General features: G+C 37.8%; 1 protein-coding gene across 1 annotated transcript in view; it reads right to left on the reverse strand.

Annotated features, from left to right (window-relative positions):
* The window catches only part of ADGB (androglobin), a 237,711-nt gene that overhangs the window by 77,425 nt on the left and 133,156 nt on the right, over window positions 1-27,130 (reverse strand). The window contains exons 15-25 of the mRNA XM_011974447.1: window positions 25,921-26,107; window positions 25,370-25,433; window positions 20,697-20,799; window positions 17,724-17,865; window positions 15,869-15,983; window positions 13,522-13,689; window positions 9,074-9,209; window positions 8,325-8,462; window positions 5,756-5,849; window positions 1,771-1,905; window positions 1,092-1,245 (exon numbers count right to left, since the gene is read on the reverse strand). Of these exons, the coding sequence (XP_011829837.1) occupies window positions 1,092-1,245; window positions 1,771-1,905; window positions 5,756-5,849; window positions 8,325-8,462; window positions 9,074-9,209; window positions 13,522-13,689; window positions 15,869-15,983; window positions 17,724-17,865; window positions 20,697-20,799; window positions 25,370-25,433; window positions 25,921-26,107 (1,436 nt within the window). The remainder of the gene's footprint in view (window positions 1-1,091; window positions 1,246-1,770; window positions 1,906-5,755; window positions 5,850-8,324; window positions 8,463-9,073; window positions 9,210-13,521; window positions 13,690-15,868; window positions 15,984-17,723; window positions 17,866-20,696; window positions 20,800-25,369; window positions 25,434-25,920; window positions 26,108-27,130) is intronic.

Here is a 27,130-nt window from a genome sequence, read left to right on the forward strand (position 1 = left end):
TAGAAAGCTGAAACTGGATCCCTTCCTTACTCCTTATACAAAAATTAATTCAAGATGGATTAGAGACTTAAATGTCAGACCTAAAACCATAAAAACCCTAGAAGAAAACCTAGGCAATACCATTCAGGACATAGGCATGGGCAAGGACTTCCTGTCTAAAACATCAAAAGCAATGACAACAAAAGCCAAAATTGACAAACGGGATCTAATTAAACTAAAGGGCTTCTGCACAGCAAAAGAAACTACCATTAGAGTGAACACGCAACCAACAGAATGGGAGAACATTTTTGCAATCTACTCATCTGGCAAAGGGCTAATATCTAGAACCTACAAAGAACTCAAACAAATTTTCAAGAAAAAAACAACCCCATCAAAAAGTGGGCAAAGAATATGAACAGATGCTTCTCAAAAGAAGACATTTATGCAGCCAACAGACACATGAAAAAATGTTCATCATCACTAGCCATCAGAGAAATGCAAATCAAAACCACAATGGGATACCATCTCACACTAGTTAGAATGGCAAATATGAAATTTAAATGAACAGAGAAGCAATGTGGTTTGCATGAAGGTCACAGATCAGGGTCTATCATTCAGCCACAGAAAGGTCCCCAAGTACCTCTGGCTGGTGAAGGAATTTATGTAGCCCTCAAAATGAGGTGGTGATGGTTGGTGGCTATGTGGCCACAATTTTCTGAAATATACAGGAGTAGAATAAAAACCCAGTGGGAAACAAAGACAATCATCTGATTTGGTTTTGGGATAAGGCTAAAGGAGCTCTTTAGATTCATTTCTATTTTAAGCATTTAGATGCTTCTTAAATTTCAGTAATTAGAATTTCCAGTGCTTTCTTTTTGCCATGTTTTCTTTGGGGAGAAGAAGAAAGAGGATTGAGAGGTGAAGAATGCTTTAGCATTTACATTAAATGCCTCCTACTGTTAAATACATGGGACTTCTATAGTGAAAGATCAGGGCCTTATTTGCCTGTTAAGTAGATTAAAAACAACTCTGCCCTCCCTTCAGGACCCTCTACAAGCTGATGACTTTTCACTGCCATTCTATCATATGTGGAGAATACAGTTTATACCTACCTTATTCTTGGTATAAAGATAAGGCACCACTTTTTGGAACACCTTGGGCACTTGCTCCATTGTGTCATTATTAACAACGTGTAGGATACAGATTGGAAGTGTAGTATATACTTTGGGAACCAAAATCATATCTTGAGGAACCAAAAATGTTTCTCTGTAATTACAAAAGCATGAATTTTCCCTTGACATGAATCTTAAAGGAAGTTTGAAATTTGCATCAATGCCAAGAAATTTTTTTTAAAACTCCAAAGTTCCAAATAACTAAAAGGCACACATATTATTTTCTTTTAAAAATTACTATTCATATGCTATTTTGTCAAGTAAATGCAAACTTTATTAAAAAATTCAATTTTATAAGTAATTTGTGACTTTTACCAGATATGCTATTGCTTAGAAATTGAAGGATCTTTTTCTATTCTAAAAGCATATTAATTTGTTATATTATTTTTATCACAAACCTAAAAGTTTCTAATAATTAGTAAACATTCTTCATATTTTGATGAATATATAAAAATTTTATATAATATCTCATTTAAAATGCGAAGTGTGGAAGAATTTTAACTAACTTATGAAAGCAACCCAGAAGCTAATACCTTTACTACTATCATAAATAAATATTCATAAATATAGATACTGCAAGTCATTTAGAGACATATTTGTCATTCTATAATAACCTTACCTGAATACTATAAACCAAGAATTTGGTGGCTGCTCTTGATAAGTCACAGTATAATCCGCCAAAGCAATCTTAGTTTCTTCATCTTGATAGCACGGATAAGATTCCAAAGACTTGCACTTGCTTTTAAACATTAGTCTAGAAATATAAAAATAAATTAAGTATCAATGGCAAAAGCCACTTTAAAGATAAACTCTATTTACAAAAAGAAATAAAAATAGTGTAAGATATTGCAAGTCATTGTTTGCTAGATTGAGATCTTGATCAAAGGGGTTCTGTGTAGTCTCTGATACATGGTGCCAAAGGATGGGGACCCATTTTAGGTCACTCACAAAAGATATCTGTCAAAGGTGCCCAAGGTTGTCTGAGGCTCTTAAAGGAGAACATGATCCATGATTGAGGGAGTAAAGTTTATAGCTGGGAAACCAGAACCAAAGTTGAAGCTATAAGAATAGAAAACTAGAAGCAAGCAAACCAGCAACAAAACTGGGTGAGAGTCACTGAATGAAGGGCCTGGAATTAAAGTAGAGAATGGAGACTGAAATGGAGTTTAAAGTGAGAAATATGTTTGGAAAAATAGATTTAAAAAATCTGAGGCCATGCACAAGTGGAGAGTGCTGGCTTTCCTCCTGCATGATTTCTGAGGGTATAAGGGAGTAGAGCATTCACTGCTAAACTAATTATGGAGCTGAGGTTTCTCCACGTTTTCCCCCTAGAAGACTGTGACATATTCCAGAACATAATGGGAATGATGATGTGACGGATTTTCCGGGTCTTATCCTTCCCATTCTGCCAGAAACCGGATGTGCCCTTAGTAGCACTGGGAATACAAGGCCCTATATACAATGTCTCAGGTATTAGCTGGGATGGAAGTCTTATAGCCATAGCAAATGGTTCTCTTTTAGAGGTCTAGACAGAGCCAGAGGTGTTCTTGTCTTTCAGAAGGCAGAAGTTTTCATTGATTGTCAGTGGAAAGCAAAGACATAGTGGTCCTCATGGAAGACAAAAGTCACATACTCCATTTCATCATTGTTTTTTGTTAGGTTTTTGTTGATCATAGGCTTTTGGTAGGAGGAAACTAACAGGATTATACTTGGAAGGGGTTTAAAAGACCTTTTAAAATGGTGACAATGACAAATAATAGGGTAACCATATATCTGGTTTGCCTGGGATAGCTGTGGTTTATACTTACAGTACTGGACTAATTATTAACAGTTCTCCATCTTTTCTTGTTAATGTCCTAGTTTGGATGATCAGTGGTATGATAATTCTAACTAGGAGCTATAAAGTGCAGATCTGTCAATGCAGGACACTCCTGTAAATCACACAGGGCTGGCCTAATCTATACAAGGATGTTGGCTCAACCAACATGGGAATTAAGCCGGTCGCAGTGGGAATTGACTGGAATGGGACCTGCACCATTCTAAAATGAGGGTGATTTCTGGTCTTCCCAGATGTCACTGCTCCTATGAAACATTCTACCCTTTTAATGAATGTAAGGCTTTCAAAATCCTGATGAACTATATAGAATATTTTGAATGACCTAGGGTGAAGTACCTGACTGAGTTGGAAGAGTTAGTCTTAATTAAGAATTAGTTTCAATTTAGTCAGATTTTTATCTGATATGATGCCCTCATAGGGGAGTTTGTTTTTTAGACATCATTTGCAAGAAAATTGGGTGCAAGATCTGACCCACGTATTTTCTTATGATAGGCCTCAGAATGCAGAAATAACTTGTACAAGAGGGTCTGTTCTCTCTGTGTGTGTCCACACAATTGGATTGGATTGTTAAGATGAAATGGGATTCGGCCTCGTATGGTGGCTCAGCCTGTAATCCCAGCACTTTGGGAGGCTGAGGCAGGTGGATCACGAGGTCAGGAGATCAAGACCATCCTGACTAACACGGTGAAACCATGTCTCTATTAAAAATACAAAAAATTAGCCGGGCCTGGTGGCAGGAGCCTATAGTCCTGGCTACTCGGGAGGCTGAGGCAGGAGAATGGTGTGAACCCGGGAGGCGGAGCTCTCATTGAGCCCAGATTGTGCCACTGCACTCCAGCCTGGGCGACAGAGCGAGACTCCGTCTAAAAAAAAAAAAAAAAGATGAAATGGGATTCAAATGGGATTCAATCTTAAGACTAAATCATAAATTGGTAAACTTAATCTTCCCCGTGGACTTGGGGAAAGTTCTTCCCCTTCAGAGTTGCAATGAAAGGTTAGGCTTCAGAACCTCTTCCACATGTAGTAGTAATGACAATACCAATGTTAACAATGGCTACTTTTCTGTAATGATTCAATTTGTGGCATTGTGCTAAGTCTACCTGTCTACTTTAATTTATTTTTATAGATTTATGAGGGAATAGTATTAGACAGTAGATATTATTATCCCTATGCTACATATAAAAATTAAGTTTAGAGAGGATAAGAATCTTATCTTAGAAAACAATAATTAATACAGCTGGGGTTAGCTTCAGGTCTTGTGTCAAATTATGTGCTCTTAACCATAGAATTAATGCCTGCTAGGATAAGGTAGCTTTGGATGCCACTGGCATTTGAGTTTAAATAACAGACTTTTTGGTTTTATCTGTCCAAGAAATGCATATGTAGAACTCAAAGCATTGAAAGAGCATGGCTTCTGTATCATATCAGAACTCAAAGCATTGAAAGAGCATGGCCTCTGTAAGCTGAGATTCCGTGAAATGGTCTTGACTGTAGTGGAAAGATCACATGGAGAAGAACAACAACCTCCTGAAGGTATTATGCTAGTGTTTCAAATACACCTCTCTGTTGTACTGATCCTATTCCCTAATAGGGGCGCTCACTTTTTAGCACATCGTTTTCATGAAAATTAGGTGTAGGATCTGACCTACAGATCTCCTCCTGGTAGCCCCAAAATACAAAAGCAGGTTGGAAAAGAGGGTTTGTGCTCCTTATGTGCATTCAAACAATTAAAACTTTAGGCAAAAGTGTAACCCTTTTAGGAAATGGGTTCTGGAGTAAAGATTAATCAAGTAATCTGCATGGGGTCTGCAGAGTCTCCTGAAAATGCAAATTGATGTCTTTTATCAGTTTAGGAAGGTTCTCACCTGTTATCTTTGTACTTTCTGTCACTCCAATTACTTACACACTAAGCTTTCTGAGAATGCCCCACAAGTCCCTTATGCTATTTTCCACTCATTTTCTCTTAGCTTCACTTGGGATACTTTTTATTGATATATTACCCAGTTCACTAAACTCTTCTTCTACTATGCCTAATCTGTGGTTAAATTCATTAATGAGTTCCTAATTTTGGTTATTAAAATGTTCATTGATGTACTTTCCATTTGTCTGTGTTTTATTAATTAAATGCTCAAACTTTTAGTCTATTTTCTCTTTTTTATTATTTATTTTCTTGCTCATTTTCATAACAGTCATGTTTAGATGTTTTTTTCTTCTGTCACCTCTGAAATCTAAATAACCAGAGGGTATGGTTCCACATATTTTCCATAATGTACAGTGTGTATATATATAGTGGGGGAGGTGGGTGGGTGTGTAATTTTTTTCTGTTTTGTTCAGGTTAGCTTGACTGTTGGACATGAGTTATAGCTAGAATGCAGTTTTTCTAAGGTTCAATCCACCAAGACCTTGCCCCTGTTTAGAAAGTGTTACCCTCCAAGGATTTCATCTGACTATTTGTTAACTGGGATCCCATCCCTTACCAGGTCCTAAACTTTAATTTTTGTCTTCTCAGCACCGTAAGTTTTAAGGAAATTTTGTTCTGCTCCTAGAGGTTTTCTGCTTAGAATTTTAGTTCCGTGCAATTAAAACATAAACAAAAAGTAACAAGTACCATAGAAATGTTTCAGAGAAAGTATTGTGGAAGGTCCAAAGTAATGGTGTGGTTCCAGCTGCAGTGACTGGGGAGCACTCAACAAACATGGTAGTATTCAAACTGGACTTTGACAAAAGGACAATATACTGCAATAAAAATATCATTTGACTGCTTTACCTTAAGAGAGAAACTGCATACTGTTCTAAATTCATTTCCAATATAGCCCAAACTTTTTGAAGAGTATCTGCAACACTGATATTTTCTTTTGTGTCTAAAAATAATAATAAACAATAACAACGGTAAGCTTTAAGATGCCTGAAAGATCATCTTGTTCAAAGTCTTCATCTTCACAAATGAAGTTGAAACTCACAAGGAAGGTGGTATTCAAAGTCATAGGTTTCATTAGCAGAAAAATTAGGTTTAAAATATGAGCTACAAACTTCTAGTCAAGAGCTCTGCTCATTGTATTATGCTGTTTCCCTTCATCTTTAAAGTCTTAAAATATTGCTTGACCTAATTTAAGGTAGTCATCAAAGGGTTTACATGCGGCAATCTCTGTCACACTAAAACTTTTTTTGTAACAGGTCTTATCTCAGAAAAAGTAATCCATCCAATTTTTCTAAAGAACAATGGCTAATAGGATTTTACTAGAGCTCTATCTACTGCATTATCTGCAAATGGTTTAAAAGTAGATAATTTGCCAAGAAAATGTGAATCCATATTAAGAGCCTCAAATTTACTGTATCAGAAACTAACATTCTTTTTCTAATTATCCTATCTTAATATCTTCATGGTATTTACCAGCATCTAAAATTGATATCTTCATATATGTACTTGTCTATTATATGCTTACTCTCACTAGAATACAAAATTCAACAGACTAGAAATTTTGTCTGTTTTATTGACTGCTATAAGGCCAAAATATGTAACATTGCTGTGCAATCAAGAGTTATTCAATAAATATATGTTGAGTGAAAAAAATGCAAACACTATTTAGAAAAACATTTTGAATAGTTGAACACAAAACTCTATGAAGTACATTACTGAATTGCCCATATTTTCAGTCTCTAAAAAGGGAAGTAAAATCATTATATGAAAAATTTTACAACATATATGTACAATAAAAGCGTCTTGTACCATATGCATGGTTTGAATGCATTTCCCAAACTTTATGTGTTAGAAACTTAATTCCCAAAGTAACAGTATTGAGAAGTGGAATCTTCAAGAAGTGATTAGCTCATGAAGGCTATGCCCTTATGAATGAATTAATGTAATTATTGAAAGAGTGGGTTAGTTATCTCATAAGTGGTTTCCTGATAAAAGGATGAGTTCTGACTCTCTCAATCCCTCCTTTATCTCCCTCTTTCTCTCTCTCTTTCTTTCATGAACGTGCTCTCTCACCCTGCCACCTTCCTCATGGGATAAAGACTCTGTCCAGATGCAAAGCCCTTGATTTTGGATTTTCCAGCCTTCAGAACTGTAAGAAATAAATCTCTGTTCTTTATAAGTAACCTGATCTTTGGTATTCCATTATAGCAGCACAAAATAAACCAAGACATCCTATATTGAGTTTGATGAATGCATATGTTTTGTAATGGGAGGAAAATAAAACATCAAATTAGACAACTGTCATTAAACTATGCAATTTAGGGTTTTTAAACCATTGTGTATCTGATGTTTTTATGGCTTAAACATTATCATTAAATGTTTTAAATAGATCCTTTTTTTTTTTTTTTTTACAAGAAAATGTTTCAATATATGTAAAAAATTCTATTGGAGGTAAGGCTTCTCCTATCAAAATGTCAGCAAAAACTACAGAATGAAAAGAACTGAATATATGTGTTTTGTTTTTTGTTTTTTTGAGACAAGATCTCACCCTGTCACCCAGGCTAGAATGCAGTGGTGTGATCTCAGCTCAGGCTCAATGCAACCACCACCTCCTGGGCTCAAGTAATCCTCCCACCTCTGCCTCCCAAGTAGCTGGGATTATAGGCAAATGTCACCATGCCTAGCTAATTTTTATATTTTTTGTAGAGACATGGTTTCCCCGTGTTGCCCAGGCTGGTCTTGAACTCCAGAGCTCAAGCCATCTGCCCACCTCAGTCTCCGAAAATGCTTGAATATAAGTTTTGCATCTGCCATGTTTTATTTTAAGCTGATAAAATAGACCTTCTGGCAAAACTATTTGATTTCATATACATAGATGTATCTGATTTAATAAATTTAAGAATACAGTTAAAATGCATTTTATGCCTTCTAGATGTATGTCACTGTGGACCTACATGGTGGCTTCTTTATTATGCATTAGTTTATTCGTTCACTTAATTATTCATTCATTTGAAAAATCATCTGGAAATGTGAAAATATCATGACTTAGCTGAGGTTGACTGAGGTAGCATAGTGCTAGGTAGTTGGGATATATACAGAAAAAGGTCAGTTTCCTGTTTTAAAAGAATTTGCAATAGATTGGGAAAACAAAGCTGATCATTCTTTCATTTTTTCACTCATTCTTTCAGCAAGTATTTATTGTGTGCTTATGATGCACCAGGCACTGTGCCAATCCTGGGAACAAGACACTCAGTGTATTGGACATACTTCCTGATTTCAAATAATTTCATTATTTAGAGGACTCAAATTAATTAGCTGAACCATAAAGTGGGGTGACTCTAAAACACTTTTATTAACACACATAAATACTTGTTCTTATACAAACAAGTTCATTTTATAAATGTTTGAACATACATACCTGGTATTCTGGCTTTCATAAGTAATCTAACATAAGTTCCTCTCCACATGGCTTGAATTTTAATTGCTGCTGCTACTTCCTCAGGAGAATACTCTTTATCACTTGTAGGCATAGAATATTTAACGTCCAGCCATTCCACTGGAAAGGGAAAAACAAACTTTGGACTGGAAGTTATATTTAATCCCTTCCCCAAGTTTCAATGCCTTTAGCTGCTAAAGCCCTCCAACGTATAAAATTCTACATTCCAAGAGTTAGCATCATATTTAATATTGCCGGATCTAGGTGGTTCTTGTTAGAATGTAAGTATTCTGCAGGAGGGAAAACACACAAAATACGGACATCTTAGTGAACTACTATTGATTTCTGTGTGAATATAGCCGGAGATTTCTCTCAAAACTAAAAGACATGTCAAAATGATGGGAAGAAGAGGAAAGTAGGGTTACTTGGGTCAGAGGATCTTGCCAGAATTCTTCAAATCAAATCATATAGATTAGTGACTTCCACATTTTTAAGGTTAGGAGTAAATAAAACAGGGAAATTCTAGGCTCCCCTGGAAGTACATGTAGTGGGGATTAGGAATAGGGATCCCCAGCAGGTCCTTGGAGCCCCTTGAGCTTTTAGAGCATTGCTTGAACTCCATGACAGTCCACGCAGATCTATTCCACTTACTCCACAAACACATTTCTCAAATTATTTACCTTACTTAAAACTAGGAATTCCTTGATTAAGTATATACAGTTAATGGGTACCTAAAGAAACCTCTTCCAAGGAGGAATTGAGTAACTCCAAGTCCAAAACCATAGCCTGGAATGCAAATTTGAAGTTTGGAGGAGGTTTTGTTATTTGAACTTTTTTCATTAAATGCCATAAGGAAAGATGAAAAACCTGAAACAGATAAAGTACATTAATTTTTTTATAGCAAGAAAATAACCATTTCTCAGATATACACACAACCGAACAGAAGATTCTTTGAAGTCTCATTCGCCCAGTAAGATACCAAAATTATCATTTGATTATTTCTAATTTAATAAAATGTAATCACTACAACAATGTTTATAATATAGACTCAATTAAAATACAGCATTAAACTGGTAGAGGAGGTAAAGAATAAGGTAAAAAAAAAAAAAGCATTATTCTTGTGCTTAAGCAAGTTAAATAGCTTATTTTATTGATTCTAAGATGCCATCCATTGTAAGACACATTATTATTTTGTATGCTATTTAAAATGAAAATATATTTCTTAGAGTTTTTTTAATCACATAGTAGTGGTACTAATCTCATCTTGAAAAAACTCTTTTAGACTTAGACAAAGTTTTTTCATCATATGTCACATAGTTGTGTAACTATCAAAGTATAAAATGGAGTTGTTTTTGGTTTTTTTTTTTTAACCAAAATAGCTTCCTTCTGCATAAGTGATTCATTCACCAAGACCCCTTACATATTAAATCAGGGCCAGCTACATTGGGCCCATGCAGAGTCATCTTGGTAGCATGAAATGGTGAGCCAATCACATGGGCTCTCTTTCATCCAGGCTCAGTCATCTAACCTATCAGCAGTAGAAACTGACTCTGGTCTTTGATATGATATCGTCCCCCGAGAAGTCTGGCCAGTTACTTGGTGGCAAGTTGCTTTCAGTGGACTAGACGTCCACTAGGTGGGTCACTGATTCCTTACAAGAATTGACTCCTGCCTCAGCTATGAGTTTGCTTCCTGTGTCCTTGGTACCTCGGCCAGCATCATTATCCAAGAGGTTATAGAAAATCTGGTTTGCAAACATGGGATTCAGCTAACATACCCGTGGACCAAGAGTTGCATTATAGAGTAAGGATTTAACCACTGGGAATAGTCTGGAACATGTTGGTCCTAACATATACCATACATAGAATTGATAAAATTCCTGGTAGATTGAAATGATACATAGAAGGCTCAGTTAAAAACCCAGCCTGAAGATGACACTTGAAGTACGTACATATGGAACCAAAAACCAATATCTGGTACTGTATCTGCATAGTTAAAACACACAGGCCTGAGATTCAAAAGTTGCAAGTAAGATTGGCCTCCCTCCCCATCATCTGACATGACCCATTTGCAGAATCCGTGCCCGATTCCCCTACAATAACGGGTTTGCTAGATTACAGAACACATTTCTTGAAGGAAGGAAACAAGGGATAATCCCACCAAGGAATACGGTATTATTTACGACAAACCTAAACTATGACATATGTGTGGTTGCTTTGGGCCTCTCATCTTGGTGGATAAGCAGAAAAAAAGGAGTTAATGTAACAGGATAGGAGGAGAATTCACATTGATTATCATGAGTACTAGGGTTTCTGCTACATTAAGGGAGCAGGGAGAATTTAGTCTGAAACTTGCTGGGACATTTCTTGATGCTTCCATAGTGAATGAGTAATTGCAGCAACCATGGCCTGGCTACAGTAAGGTAGCCAAGATCCTTCACCCATCACGGTGGAGAATCTGGATCACCCACCCGGTGAGCCACTAGAAGAACTGGCTGCAAAAGAAGGCAATCTAGAATGGGTGACAGAGGAGAGAGGTGTTGAATACTGATTGTGGCCTCATGGCCAGTGGTAGCTGTAGAGACCACAGCCTTTTTTGTCATATGGTGATTTAATTATTTATTTGTTTAATTTTAAACCTTGTGACCAGCTACCAACTTGAAGAATGGATGACAGAGTTTACTTAAGGGTGGGGGCACTATCAGACTTGTTCTACAGGTGAATTATGGTAAATATTTCTTGTTTATTACTCTCATAGGTGAGAAGTTCTCAACTGGAGTTGATCTGCCTCTCAGGCAGCATTGCCAAATTAAATACATTACACTGTAAGGGCAAGTACAAATCAAAAAATAAGAGACTTAATCACTCCCTATGAAAAAGAAGGAAAGAGGTTGCATTCAGGACACTTGTAATGATAAGTTCTCTCTCTCTCTTCCTGTCTCTCTCTTCCTTTCTCTCTCACTCTCTCTTTCTTTCTCTCGGAAATGTATGTAAATCTTATTTATTTATTTATTTATTTTTGAGATGGAATTTCACTCCTGTTGCCCAGGCTGGAGTGCAATGGCGTGATCTCGGCTTGCTGCAACCTCTGCCTCCCAGGTTCAAGCGATACTCCTGCTTCAGCCTCCCAAGTAGCTGCGATTACAGGCGCCCACCACCACACGTGGCTAATTTTTCTATTTTTAGTAGAGATGGAATTTCACCACGCTGGCCAGTAAATCTTTCTAAAAAGCTAAGTAAGCCTCTTGCCCATTTAACAGCCCAGGAATGTTTTTCTCCAGGACCTGAGAACCATTTCTTTGAAATGTTAATCATCATGGAAGACAGCACCAGTATTTCCCAGTTTCTTTGGGAGAGTAGGAGACTAGCATTGGTAGGTACCTTGCTAATACGAAGGTGTTACAAGTATTTCTTTTCATAAAGCTAATTACCTAACACAGATGGTCACCCCTATACCAAGTGAATTTGGGATGAACTATGTTGTGTGGCAAGAGGTACTATGGAGTCCTTTTCATTGAGGACTACATATTGTTTATCTTGACAGTTTGTGTGAAATGGACTGTATCTGCTTGGGGTAAGATTTTTTTTGTTTGTTTTTTGCCTTTGTAATCTCTTAGCAGATTGCCTATGATGTGCATCATCATCTGGCTTAAACTTCATTCAACGATAAATTGTTTTCCTTCTCTTTTGCCTTGTGAACAGGTCATCTAGGTTGGAAGATTTTATTTCTAATTATATTTCCTCAAGAACCCCAAACACCCAGTCAACTTTGAATAATGGATAAAATAAATTTCATATAAGTAATTTTATAAGTATACTGGGACAGTAGTATACTTCTGTCCTAAATATTGCACATATGGTTTGTTTGCACACAAAATACAGTTTAACTGGGTGTCCTGTATTTGTATTTGCTAAATCTGACAATGCCATCCCTCCCTGCAGGGGCATCTGGCGATGTCTGAAGTCTTTTTCAGTTGTCACAACTGGAATCTACTGGTGTTTAAAGGGTGGGGACCAGAAATGCTATTAAACATCCTACAGGGCATTACAAATGAACTGCAGAAATGCAAAGAATCATAAGAATCTACTATGTAAAATGATATGCCAACAAGTTGGTTAACCCAGAAGAAAAGGACAAATTCCTAGACACATAGAGGCAATATTAAATTAGTAGTAACAAGTATCCCATGTTGGCCAGGCACAATGCTCATGCCGCTAACCCCAGAACTTTGGGAGGCTAAGCCAGGAGGATTGCTTGAAGTCAGGAGTTGAAGACCAGCACAGGCAATATAGTGAGACCCCATCTCTTAAATTTTTGTTTGTTTTTAATAGCCAGGTGTGGTGGTGCATGCCTGTAGTCCTAGCCACTTGGGAGGGTAAGACAGGAGGATCGCTTGAGCCCAGGAGTTCAAGGCTGCAATGAGCTATGATCATGCTTCTGCAAGCCAGCCTGGTTGACAGAGCAAGACCTCATCTCTTGAAAAAAGAGAAAGTCTCCCATCAAATAAAAGTGCATGACCTGATGGCTTTACTGTTGAATTTTACAAAACAAAGAAGAACTAATACAAATCCTTCTAAATCTCTTCCAAAAAAAATTGAAGGAGAGAGAATAATTATTTGGTCCAAAATATTAATAGTGTGAGGGTTAAAAAGCCAGACATAAGCCCACCTGGTTTTAGTGCAACTGCAGTGGACAGGTCCATATGTGCCTTGTGAAGGGGTTACCAGAAAGTCTCTTTGCTTCACCCCCTCAAGGCTGCCCGTGAAGCCAGAATGCTACTCAGCCTGGCAGAGCCACACGTTGTAAGTGTGAGGAAGTCAAAGCCCTCGAGGGCAACCACCTAACATTGGGGAAAAGAGTTGGTGGAGAAAAACCACATCTTGCCATCCTTGAGTGGGAACTTTTAAAGGGATGTCCCACATAATTCCTCAGGACACCCTGCACGGCTGATTCCCAGTAACCACAGCAGTAATTGTCAGGTCCTTTAACCGATTTCTTTCTCTTTCTCATTTCATTCTTTTTACTCCCTCATTTCTGCTTTCTGAAATCACCTCCCAAATATATTATTTTCATCCAAAGTATTTTCTCTGGCTCTGATTTGGGAGGTCACCTAATGGAAGACATACCATTTCAAAAAGAAAGTTTCCTCTTCTGAACATCGTATTCCAAAGAAGCTTACCCTGAAGTGCTGTGCAGTTAGTTCTTTATCATGGAAGGGAACAGGGTAGTGAGCTGTTTGCAGATCCTTCAAAGCTGCAGAGAGTTTACCCTTATCTTTGAAATTAGCAATCACATTTCCAATAGCTTTCATAATCAACAGAGACTGTTCTGTAAATCGGCAGCTCTCCTGTGAAGACAAAGCATGGCAGCCACCCTCACTCATCCTTAAGTGTTATTTAGTTTATACAGATTAATTTCTGTTAAAATGTGAAACCTCTGCTATATGGCTGATTCAATAATTCTTTATAGAGGATTTGACATCAAGGCAGTTTACTAAATTCTGCAGTCTCAGAGATAAAAAACAAGGAATGCAATTCTTACCTGAGTGGGAACCCTGTAGGAGGAATATTCACCTCATATTGGGGATCACGGAAAATTTCCGCACCGTGTTAATAACCAGACATAGTTCTGGGGACATTTAGGATTAGTCTGAGAAAAAACTGTGTGGAGTTTGAGGACTGACAAACAGAGATTTCAGGGAGAAAGCCAGAAAGATAAAAAAGACAAGAGGGTGATCTAGCATGGGCTGGTGGCTCTCTCCTGCTATCAACTCTAAAAAAAAAAAAAAAAAAATCATAAGGGAAGAAGGAGACAAGAATTTCAGGAAGTAACCAATTTTTAAAAATCGGAGAAAACTATGAGGTGTTTGGAGCTGTTGTTGTTGGTGTATGGTGGGTGGTCCTGGAGTTGCCTGGCAGCAGCATGAAAAAAGTAAAATTGGAAAACAAACAAACAAACAAACAAAATTATTTTTTCCCCTTAGAGGGCACCATGGTGCAAACATGATTCCCAATTCTGTCCTGAAATTTTGGGGAATGGCCCAGCAAGTGTGCCTGGAGCACAGATGCCTTGCTAGGGTGAGAAACTGATGGAAGCAGATGCAACTGACTCATTATTGGAACACACTGACTTAGAACCCTGACAAAACCTACAGAAAGCTTCATCTCAGTGGTGTCTCTCCCTAAGGTGAAACCATGACCAGAAAAGTTCTCTGGTCAAATATTAGATAGGGATCAATTACGGTTCTATGTAGCTTTAGTCTCTCTGCCCTTGGGTCAGTCTATTCTCTTTTGCTTCTTGGACTTGAGCTTCAACAATCTTCTCAACATCAGGAAGTGATATCTCCAGGGAGATGTGAGCTCACAGATCAAAATAAATAAACACCTGGGGAGATACATTATCTAAAGGGGGACAACAAATCTTCCCTTGGTTTTAGATGTCCTTTGTGCACGTGCATTTGGGAGAATATTTGCAGACGACCTGCCCACTGTATAATTCCTGATGCTTCCTTGGCTCTAACCCTTTCCCACCGAAAAAAAAAAAAAAAAAAGAAACAAGCAAACAAAAAACAATTCCAAATAGCACAACCTTGTATTGATGGGACTCTCTAAGCCAGCCAGCAAATTTTGTGGCAAACAGATGGCTTACTGTTTGCCAGGGGGCGTACTGGTCCCATTGACCTCATCTCTTCTTTCGGACCCCATCAGAACAGAGAAGCAAGAGAAACCAAGGAGAAGAGACCAAGAAGAGTGAGAGGAGACGAAGGTGAAGAGACTGAAGCTTCTGAGCTACCCCTTCCCTGCTAAATCCCGGAGACACGTGCTCCAAATTCCTTAGGTAAAGGAAGAAATGAAAGGAGAGAAAGAGACCAAAATTTTAAACTGTATTAAAAATGACTGCACTGATCTTTTATACCCCAAAGAACCAATGATACCACGGGATCTAACTAAGATATTAACAGAAATGAAAAGAGATTCAACAGAGTAGAGGTGAGAGGAGTTGTTGGAGAAAAGTATACATATTTCACTTGTATACCTACAGGCTTCAGACTTCATTATACACTTCATGGTTGCATGTGGGGATTTCTTGCAGAGTATACTTAACAGTTTTAAAAGGTAAAAAATGAGTAAGTTGAATATAAAATAAAAATGTGTTTAGTTCAAAATCTTCGAAAATAAAGCACAGAAAAATTGCAGTTGTGGCTGGGCGCAGTGGCTCACGCCTGTGATCCCAGCACTTTGGGAGGCTGAGGCGGACAGATCATGAGGTCAGGAGTTTGCGACTAGCCTGGCCAACATAGTGAAACCCCGTCTCTACTAAAAATACACAAAAAAATTGCGGGGTATGGTGGCGTGCACCTGTAATCCTAGCTATTTGGGAGGCTGAGGCAAGGAGAATTGCTTGAATCTGGAAGGCAGAGGTTTCAGTGAGCCGAGATCATGCCACTGCACTCCAGCCTTGGCAACAGTGTGAGACTCCACCTCTAAATAAATAAATAAATAAATAGCTATTGCAAAAATACTTACTGGTTCGAAGTTGGGCAGCACGACATGTTCATCCCCAATGACAAATGACACCATGCTGCAGATGTGTATGGCGTGTCCTACCGGGGAGTATGCGTTGAAGAGTAGCATGTGTCTCCTTAAAGAGAAGGGGCGCTGGATGAGAACCGAGTGCTTTCTGGGTGGTAGCAGTTGACCTGTGAGTTGCTTGCTCACACTTTGGAACTCAAACAAAGTCAAACGTTAGTGAAGAGTTCAATTTTTAACACAGATGAGATAAGGATCTTTGAATTTGCACTCTATAAGAACCCTACAGGATCACGAAATCTATACTTTACTTATTATGTAGGACAAACATAGTTAGGCTAAATGCCAAACTTCTCTCCAGTACATGCTGGAGTGACCTCCCACACACTGTAGTCATGGTGTGAAGACTAGTCTTGATTTCTCCCTAACAATAAGAAGAACTCAGGTGGGTATAGAGCTGTGTAGACTTCATAGTCTTTTTCTCATGAATGCATCATTTCATGTATGTTAATTGCATCTCCTCTACCAGGTTGTTGTATCGTGAGAGCAGGGATATTCAAGTTCCTCCAGTTATTGAGCATTTAAAGCAGCAGTCCCCAATCTTTTTGGCACCAACGACCGGTTTCACAGAAGACAATATTTCCATGGACTTGGTTTGGGGATAGTTTCAGGATGAAACTGTTCTACATCAGATCATCAGGCATTGGATTCTTATAAGGAGCGTCCAGCCTGGATTCCTTGCATGTGCAGTTCACAATAGGATTCCTGCTCCTATGAGACTCTAATGCTGCTGATCTGACAGGAGGTGGAGCACAGGCACCGTTCCTAATAGGCCTCGGACTGGCACCAGTCCATGGCCCTGGCGTTGGGGACTGCAGATTTAGAGCATGTTCAAAACATACATGCTGATGGTTTAGGTTCTGCGGGGGAAAAAGCAGATATAAGAAGATTCTTTATTAAATTCCTTGTCCTCGGTTGTCTCAATGAATGAGCACTCGGACAGAGTAATTTGATTTGCTGGAGTATAAAGGGGAGATGTGAGAAATGTTAAAGTTTCAAAATGTATTATTTTCTAGAAGTACTAGATGCCTGACACAATTATTTTAGCATTTGTTGCTGAGGCTTTGCTTTTTGCATAAGAGCCATAGTTTTTCATTGATCACATAAAATAAGCATGATGGATCTTGGGAAAAAGTAAAAGCTAGTGAAAATGTTTATTTCAAAGCCTAGTGAAAATATTTATTTCATCTGAAATTTGAGGTAATATTTTGAATTTTATTCATCAAAATAAAAAAAATTTCCATTATATGTATTTTCTTTAAAATTGAAACTAATGTGTTTAACCAGCTTTATCTGAATTAAAAATATTATTTAACAAAAATCAGCTATAGGAAAATCTAGATTGGTGGGGGAAAATGCATATTTCTCAATTTGCATTTAAATAAAATGAAGGTTTTTGCTAAGTATTATAATATTGGTGAGAAAACTTGTAAGAAATATTTATGAGAAAATTCATAATATTTAAAGTATTATCAGTGTTATGTGTATAATACTTATAAATTAATTTTAGAAAATGCTGGGTTAAACAAGCTTAAGCAGTATTGTTGACTAAATATATTCCCAGAATCTTTGACAATTATGAATCTCCCAAAGGGGTATTCATTGTACAGTATTTCTCAATGTAGTTTTTTTGGAATTATTTTTCTCAAGAATAACAATGATAGACCTATGCCTTGAGAAATTACTTTAAGAAACAATATCTTAGAGTCTATATTGTTTACTTCTTTAGCAACCAACAATTTGCAAGGCTTCAAACCATTTTTATTATGGGAAAAATGAAGTCACTTCATACCCAACAGGCAGACGAACCACTGTAGCCTTGGTAGCATATGTGTGAATCTTCAGAACAGGATTGCCTGGTTTCAGAGATTTCCAAGAAAATGTCTCAGCTGTGAGAAGCCCAGGCTCTATGGGAGGGCTGTCTTTCGTTAAGGCTTTAAGATAAGTAAAAAGGTATCAAAATTTGACTGTGAAAGTGCAGTTTGGCATTCACTAGTACTGTTTTTTTTTAATTAAGTAACAACATAAATAATAATAATAAAGCATTAGAAATATTATTGAATGTTCACAAAATATTAGAAATTACTCCAGGTAAATTACTAGAAAGAAACACTTAGGTCTTCCTCCCTGCTCAATGTTCTTCCTTATAACAATCCTCTCAAGTGAAGAAACCAGGAATAGGAAAATCAGAAGCAGGAGGACATTTTTCATTGTAGTATAGCATCGCTTTTATTATCTCTATGGTAGTAACTACAATATCCTTCTAGATTCAATTTTAAAGGAAGAAAACATATTACATCTTGAAAATAAGAGATTTCTCTAAAACAGTATAAAAAATAACTCCAAAAATCTCACTGTTTATAAAAAAAAAATTATTTTTAAAAGATGGATTCTCACTCTGTCACCCAAGCTGAAGTGCAGTGGTACAATCTCGGTTCACTGCAGCCTCCACCTCCTGGGTTCAAGCAATTCTCCTCCCTCAGTCTCGGGAGTACCTGGGATTACAGGCACCTGCCACCACCCCTGGCTAATTTGTGTATTTTTAGTAGAGACGGGGTTTCGTCATGTTGGCCAGGCTGGTCTCGAACTCCTGACCTCAGGTGACCCGCCCACCTTGGCCTCCCAAAGTGCTACGATTACAGGAGTGAGCCATCATGCCCAGCCTATTTATCAAAATTTTTACCTTTGATTCAGTCTTTGACATTATGTAGAAAGCAAGCAATTAACAAAGTTTGAATTTAATATCAAGTTTTTCTTTAAAAATGGATAAATAATATGGGCTAATTGTTCATCAGTGGCTGAGGGCAAGATATTTTCTCCATTATTTCCAGAAAACACTGGAATTGAGGATATAAGGTCACAACATTACCTGAAATGTCTTCATGCCTATAGAATTTAAATGTTCTGGGATATGGTGTGGCTTCAGAGCTTTTGGTTTGGTAGACGCACTAAACTTAGATCACTAAATTTTGGAAAATTTATGATACAACAAGTATTTTCTAGCCACCTGCTGTACATTAGACACCATTCAAAACGTTGACAATACTTCCGTTTAAAAAAAAAATCCCCGCCCTACATGTTGACAAACACTCAGTATTAAGCATTTGGGAAATACTTATTGTACATTTACAGTGCCATGTACTGTTAATTTGAGCTAAAGAAAAAAATTAACAAAACAGGCCAAAGAATAAAAGAATGAAGTTTTGTGAGTATGTGCCTGTGTATGCATGTTTATGCAAGGGTTGGCTTTGCAGAAGAGCAGAGATTTTCTATCCATTAGAACAGAAGGAAGGTGGCCTAGATTTTGAGAGAGTTCATTGTGGGAAAGGGAGATAGAAATTCTGAAAGCAGAAATCATTTCTGATTTCTTCTGTCTCTTCAGTGAGATTAGCAGCAAGTCATCAGCTGAACATGAGTGAGAGTAAGAGTAGGTGTTGAAGATTTGTAGAGAGAGAGCATGTTTGAGGGTTTGCAATAGTCATCTACAGGAATAAATAAGAGTGGGAGAATAAATGAACGAAAGAAATACTGGCAGTGCTTAAGGCCTTGTTGAGGTTCGCGTTCCTCAAATTTAAGCAGGGCTAGCCAGTATGTTTGTTTTTCTCCCCTCTGATCACATTCAGCTGCTGTCTTAAAACTGCGAGTTGGATATAGCATCAAGTTTAACCAATAGTGAAGTTTTTCCAGGAAAATTAGATGAGGGGGTAAAAAGAGCAAATGTGTGGAGGGTATCGCTGTGATGGACAGAAAAAAAAGTGGCAGAGTAGAGAGTAATGAAAGTCCCAGTATTTCCAAAATTGTAGGAGTGGGAGTTCTGTAGAGTGAACTAGAGAGTCAAGCAGTGAGGGGGGAAGTCAGGTGCTTGAAATTGAGATGATTGAGATGATGCACCAAAAAAAAAAAAAAAAAAAGGTAAAAAAAAGAAAAAGAAAAGAGGTTGCAGTGAGTCCAGATGATGCCATTGCACTCCAGCCTGGGCACAGAGCAAGACTGGGTCTCAAAAAAAAAAAAAAAAAAAGGTAAACTTAAAGTCTACAGGGTAACCATGAAAACAGGAGACCAAGGTGGGATAGAGGAAAAGATTGTTGGAATATCAAATTGAAAACAAATAGTTTGTTTTTCAATAGATGTTGAAATAACTAAGAATGATGACATTTGCAGGTCAACAATGACAGCAACAACAGATTGACTAAGTACACCAAAAAGGTGAACAGATTAGTACAACCAGAAGAGGTGCGGGTGGCAGGAGTGAGCATAACCCCTGGTGTCTGCAGAGTAAGAGCATCAGAGGAGGTGGTGTAGGTGGTCCAGTGGGACTCTGGAGAAACTCTGGAAAGGGAGGAAGTTCCTTCATCCATGGTCTTCTAAAAATCTTTTTAAATTTTTTTAAATTTTTTTTGAGACAGAGTGTCCCTCTTGTTGCCCAGGTTGGAGTGCAATGGCATGATCTCAGCTCATTGCAATCTCTGCCTCCTGGGTTCAAGCGATTCTCCTCCCTCAGCCTCCCGAGTAGCTGGGATTACAGGCGCCTGCCATCACGCCCTGCAAAGTTTTGTTATTTTTAGTAGAGACGGGGTTTTACCATGCTGGCCAGGCTGGCCTAGAACTCCTGACTTCAGGTGATCCACCCGCCTTAGCCTCTGAAAGTGTTGGGATTACAGGTGTGAGCCACCACACCCGGTCTCTAAAAATCTTATTATTGCATGTTCCCTAGCCTGAACATGATCTGGGCTTTAAGGCTATCATTTTCTCAGAGTCCTCTTACCTCCGTACTCCCCCCAGCGTACCAATGCAGAAAAGCAAACCAGTAGTTCAATAGGTTTTAGACTATCTACAAATAGATAGTAGGACACTCGTTCTTCTGAAAACTGCAAGAAATTAGAGCAGTTGTCATACTTAATATCAGTTGATCAATGCTATTATTTTCACTCGTAATGAAAACATAGTATAACATCTAAGATTTACAGGAAACTTAGTGTCAAAATAAACACTTTATGAATCTAATTATATGAAGAAAATTATACTGGGTGAATGTTGGCAACCATCTGTGGAAATTGCAGCGCTGTGTTGGACTAGCCACCATATCAGAGAGAGGCAGAGCTCTCCTCTATGAGGAAAGAAAAGGGATATGCTTGTTCCAGAAATAAGAAAGAGAAGAGACTGAGCCCAGGGCAGAGTAGTACTCAAGCATGGGTCTTTGATGGGCAGGAAAGCCACAGAGTAAGTAACTGTGGCAGATAATGGGAATGGCCAATTGGATGTCTTAAGTTATTTTACAGGGTGGTACGTGGAACAAGCTCTCTCTTCCTTTTTTCCACAGGAGCTTCAGATATACACCTGCCATGGTTTGGCTCTGTGTTTCCACCCAAATCTCATGTCGGATTGTAATTCCCACATGTTTAAGGAGGGGCTTGGTAGGAGGTGATTGAATCAGGGGAGCAGACTCATCCCTTGCTTTTCTAGCGATGGAGTTCTCGAGAGATGTGGTTGTTTGAAAGCATGTGGCGCTTCCCCCTTTGCTGTCTCTCTCTCTCTCCTGTTCTGCCATGGTAAGACATGTTTGCTTCCCCATCGCCTTCCACCATGACTGTAAATTTCCTGAGGCCTCCCAGCCATGCTTTCTGTACAGCCTGTGGAACTGTGAGGCAATTAAATCTTTTTTCTACATAAATTACCCAGTCTCAGATAGTTCTTTACAACAGTGTGAGAACGGACTAACTCAATACCCACTGCTTGCTGACACAGTAGGCTGTGGGTTTTTGTTTTGGAGATGGAATAAAGTGCTTAGTAAAATCAAAACTTCCCTTAAAAGATAGTTGCATAAAGGTTACATGTATATAATTTCAGTTCACCCTATATGAGTACTATCAATGTATCTAATTACACATTGATAGTACTTAATAATACTTAATAATTAATATAATTATTTAGATACATTAATGTATCTTATTACACAGAAAGGGTAAGCTATTTACCAAAGGTCACAGAGTTTGTAGTAGCAAAGACGTGAGATAAAAGTAGGTATAGCCATCTGCCTGACTCTAAGGCTGGCACTCTTGTCTAATACATTATTATTGCCTTTCAAGTTCTCAGTGCAACATAATTGTGAGGGATGGCACACGGTAAATGTGTTCAATTAACTTAATTGAAATATGCTACACTTTAAAAGTTTTTCATATTCTATCATCGTATTTAAAAAACAGTTAATATATGAAAGACAAATATGTAGCAATGCTATGAAAAAGGAAGCCTTGTTATTTAATCAAGTATAACAAAGAGTGCTAGAAATGCTTGATACAATGTAATCATGACTTAAATGATTACTCCTCTCCCTGTTTTCCATTTGTTTTCATTTGGCACTTTATTTTATTTGTTTCCTGTCAGCTGTGACATGTTGATGATATAGAGTGTTGTTTCAAATATACACTATCTGAAAATATGAAGGACCCTTGGACTTGGGAGCCTGGCATGCATGCCTGAGGAGGAGTTTCTGCCCGGAGCTCATTTTCTGTCATTTTCAAGGGCCTGAGAATTGAGGGGTGGGGTGTTCCTAAAGGCCACACAGGGGCTCTGCCCTGGTGCCAGCTCATGGCACCTTTGAAATGACCCTGCTCTAACCTCTCACTGAACACCAAGGGAACAAGTGGATTGTGCTGAGGACAGGCTTCGGGCTCTGTGTCCCCAGCTCAGCAGGCCACTAAGGTCTGGAGTGTCTGGCCTCAGACCACAGCTGATCCTTCCTTTCAGGCCATACTAAATGCCAATAAGATTATATTCCAATGCCTTCCAAGAAAGTTATTTTCTCACACCATTAATTTTAAAACAATTCAGGGAAATAAAAAGGAATGTCATAATTTTATTTCACCAAGCTGAGACATTTAAAAGAGAAAAAAAATTCTGTGCTAATCATCACCTCATAAGAATAAGATCAGAATAAAGGACAGTTGACCAGTTTACCACATACACTTTTAAATTAGGATGGTTATGTGTACCAAAAGCTACTATGCAACTGTCCTTAGTAAATGACAGCCAACATTTATTATCACTTACCAATGGGCATTCTTCTATGTGTTTTACATGTGTTATTTCACATTTGATCTGCTTCATTTTCCTTAGATGTAGGTAATGATGGTAATAACATCTCTTTTTTTTATTATTATACTTTAAGTTCTAGGGTACATGTGTACAATGTGCAGGTTTGTTGCATATGTATACATGTGCCATGTTGGTGTGCTGCACCCATTAACTCATCATTTACATTAGGTATATCTCCTAATGCTATCCCTCCCACTTACCACCTCCCCACAATAGGACCCGGTGTGTGATGCTCCCCTTCCTGTGTCCAAGTGATGTCATTGTTCAATTCCCACCTATGAGTGAGAACATGCAGTATTTGGTTTTCTGTTCTTGCAATAGTTTGCTGAGAATGATGGTTTACAGCTTCATCCATGTCCCTACAAAGGACACGAATTCATCCTTTTTTATGGCTGCATAGTATTCCATGGTGTATATGTGCCACATTTTCTTAATCCAGTCTGTCACTGATGGACATTTGGGTTGATTCCAAGTCTTTGCTATTGTGCATAGTGCCGCAATAAACATACGTGTGCATGTGTCTTTATAGCAGCATGACTTATAATCCTTTGGATATATCCCCAGTAATGGGATGGCTGGGTCAAATGGTATTTCTAGTTCTAGATCCTTGAGGAATCGCCACAGTGTTTTCCACAATGGTTGAACTAGTTTACAGTCCCACCAAGAGTGTAAAAGTGTTCCTATTTCTCCACATCCTCTCCAGCATGTGTTGTTTCCTGACTTTTTAATGATTGCCATTCTAACTGGTGTGAGATGGTATCTCATTGTGGTTTTGATTTGCATTTCTCTGATGGCGAGTGATGATGAGCATTTCATGAATAATATCTCTTTCACAGGGTTTGTTATGAGGAGTAAATGCAATAAAAAGCCTAAGGGCCTACAACATGTATAAACCATTGTCATTTCATCATTGGCAATAGGTTAAATATGGAAATATGCCTAAATTTAAACTGTAAACTGTACATTATGCTGATATCATACTCTGGGTTCAACTATTCCCAATTAATTGTTGTGTTATCTCTATAAAGTCAAAGTATTCCTCTAGGTGTTTTCACATACTCTAGGACTAGGTGAAGGATTTCTTTCCCCCAGTCACTATTCTTATTTTCAGAGTAGGGAGCCAGCAACAGAGCAGCTCTTGAGGTCTGATCAAAAGGTTTCTCTGCCCATTTTCATGTGTTACAAATGCAATAGAAAAGTTTCAAGGACTCCTTACTTCCCCCACCTCTGCGTACTGCTCATGGAGGTGTGGGATTATTATTAGATGCTTGGGTGGCCTTGTCCTATGACAGGACAATATGTAAATGTTAGTACAGTTTAGTTTCCCAGAATATGTGCCATAGTTTTTCTTAAAATTCTGCTCAATATGTGATTTGTTAATTACCTTAATTGACAATTTTTAAATTCAGTTCCTACCTCATGGCAGGAATGTTCTTATAAGTGGTAAACAAAAGGATACAGCCCTTCTAATCATGCTAACAGTAAGTAGGGGGAAGGATGGGCACAGAGGAGCAATCAGAAAGTTGGGAGGGTGGGAGGCAAATGCCAGGAGAACACAGAGCATACAGAGGGCATGAAGCTGAACCTCTTTTTTGTTTTTTTTTTTTTTGAGATAGAGTCTCACTCTGTTGCCCAGGCTGGAGTGCAGTGGCGCAATGTCAGCTCGCTGCAACCTCCGCCTGCCAGGTTCAAGCAATTCTCCTGCCTCAGCCTCCTGAGTAGCTGGGATTACAGGCACACACCAACATGCCTGGCTAATTTTTGTATTTTTAGTAGAGATGGGGTTTCACCATGTTGGTCAGGCTGGTGAAGCTGAGCCTCTTAACCCAGACTCCACGGCAAGGGAAGGGAAGCCTCACAGTGTCAAGGGCATCTATGCTATTCTGAAGGATTTCTAGGCATTAGCCGAACGAGAGCAAAGAGGATAACAGGGATGAAAAGGTAGAAACTCCAGGCAGAGGGATAATATGGGGGAAAAATGCAGGCATAATGGTGGAGTGTCCTTATGTTTTAGGAAACATAAATACTAACTGAAACCAAATCTAGTGAATTTATTTGTGCATGTCCTTCATTTTTTCATAAATCAAATTTTTCTTAATGTGTATTTGTGTAATAATCCAGGCTAGGATTCAACATGGTCAGATGGATCACATTTGTGGTTATGAGCTAGTGGAATTTTGCTTATTGTTTAGATAAGGGTTAGTGGGAGACTCTAAAAAATAATTTTTAAAAATATAATTATGTTACAAGTTTATAAATGTTTAGAGAAATTTGAAGATGTTTCCCACTGGTGTGATTCTACCAAAAATTTAAAGAGAATAGAAGAGATTATAATATATTTACCTTAAATTCTGATTTTTGAAAGTTAAGGCAATATGAACTTGGCTTGTGGAAAATATATATATTTCTGAAAAAAAAGACATTTTTAACATGTTATTGTCATTATAGGTTAATACTACATGTTAAGTTTAAAGATTAATACTACATGTTAAGTTTCTTATAATCAAATAATTGTAGGAAGAAAGTTAAAAAATAACAACAGTATTGGGTCAGTTGCCCTAAAGGGACAAGAATTATTCCAGTGAATAAAATTTCTTCACTTTAATTAAGAAACAAGCCTTTGAGGAGAAGTGGAAACTGGCCTAAAATTGGTTTGGCTATTAATGTGTTATATGGATAATCAATATACTTATTTTCCCTTTTATAACGTTTATTTGATATTATACCAACACTAGGCTGTTATTGGCTTATTTTGAATGATGCTAAGAATTAAGAGGTTGTATAACCACTATATTAAATATGCAACAATAAATCCTAATGTGACTTTGTATGCTAATGCAGCTCAGGGTGTAACCACTACGACATAGTCAGATTGATCCCATTGGGATACTTACTGAAAACAAACACAGAAATCTTCAAAATCTAACCATATTTCTTTAGAAACACCATTATTTGTCATTGGAAGTTCTTCCTGGGATTTTTCCTGTGTTTCTGTGGTTTGGCTGACTATATCTCTTTCCAAGTTTAATCCATCACTCTGATAGGCATCACCCAATCCAAAGTCGGTTTGTTCCTCTGTGCCTAGAAGACACACATGTCAAAATACCTTATATTGTTAAATAACAAGTTATTGAGATACATAAAATGATAAAGGGAAAGTTAAATATCAAAGTCTATTTTTGGGAAAATATTTACTGAGATAATCCAGGCTTCATACATTTATGGAGGTTCACAAAGAGACACATTTCATACACATAGGAGAATTTAATAATAATTTCTATGCATATTAGAGTGTTCAGAAATGCCAAATTACTTTGATAAATTTGTTCATAGATTCTTTAGAGATTGTGAAGTTACAACAGAAATTAGCTAGATTCTTTACTTAAAATCTGCTATTGATGGACATATTCTTATAGGAGGGGATGGCTTAGACAACAGAAAGGGAAATAAAAACTTGAAAGATCTAGTGCAACAAATGTGTTTCAGTAAGACATCTAATTACTCCCCACAGTCAGCGGTTCTAGAGCCTTATTTTATATTTACCAAGTAATGTGGCATACCAATTTTTTTTTCTTTCTTTCTTTCTTTTTTTTTTTTTTTTTTTGTTGAGACGGAGTCTTGCTCTATCGCCAGGTTGGAGTGTAGTGGCACAATCATCTCAGCTCACTGCAATCTCTGACTCCCTGGTTCAAGCGATTTTCCTGCCTCAGCCTCCTGAGTAGCTGGGACTGCAGGCACACACCACCATGCCCAACTAATTTTTCTATTTTTAGTAGAGACAGGGTTTCACCATTTTGGCCAGGATGGTCTCCATCTGCCTCTTGATCTGCCCGACTCAGCCTCCCCAAGTGCTGAGATTACAGGCGTGAGCCACCGTGCCTGGCCGGCATAGCATTCCTGTAGACTTCTGGATCCAAAATTATATATATAATTTTGAATTCAAGTCTTTTATTTAGAAACTAAGGAATTTGCAATGGTTTCAGTGTTTTGATCACAGGGTGCAGCATTAAAACAGATGAACTTTATTCATGCATCTTTAATCAGATCCTCTTTTATTTTTATTTTTAGCTTCAATTTAACAATTGAAATTATCTCTCTTTTTTT

The sequence above is a fragment of the Mandrillus leucophaeus genome, unplaced genomic scaffold (assembly GCF_000951045.1).
Source record: "Mandrillus leucophaeus isolate KB7577 unplaced genomic scaffold, Mleu.le_1.0 Scaffold1451, whole genome shotgun sequence".
NCBI lineage: Eukaryota > Metazoa > Chordata > Mammalia > Primates > Cercopithecidae > Mandrillus > Mandrillus leucophaeus.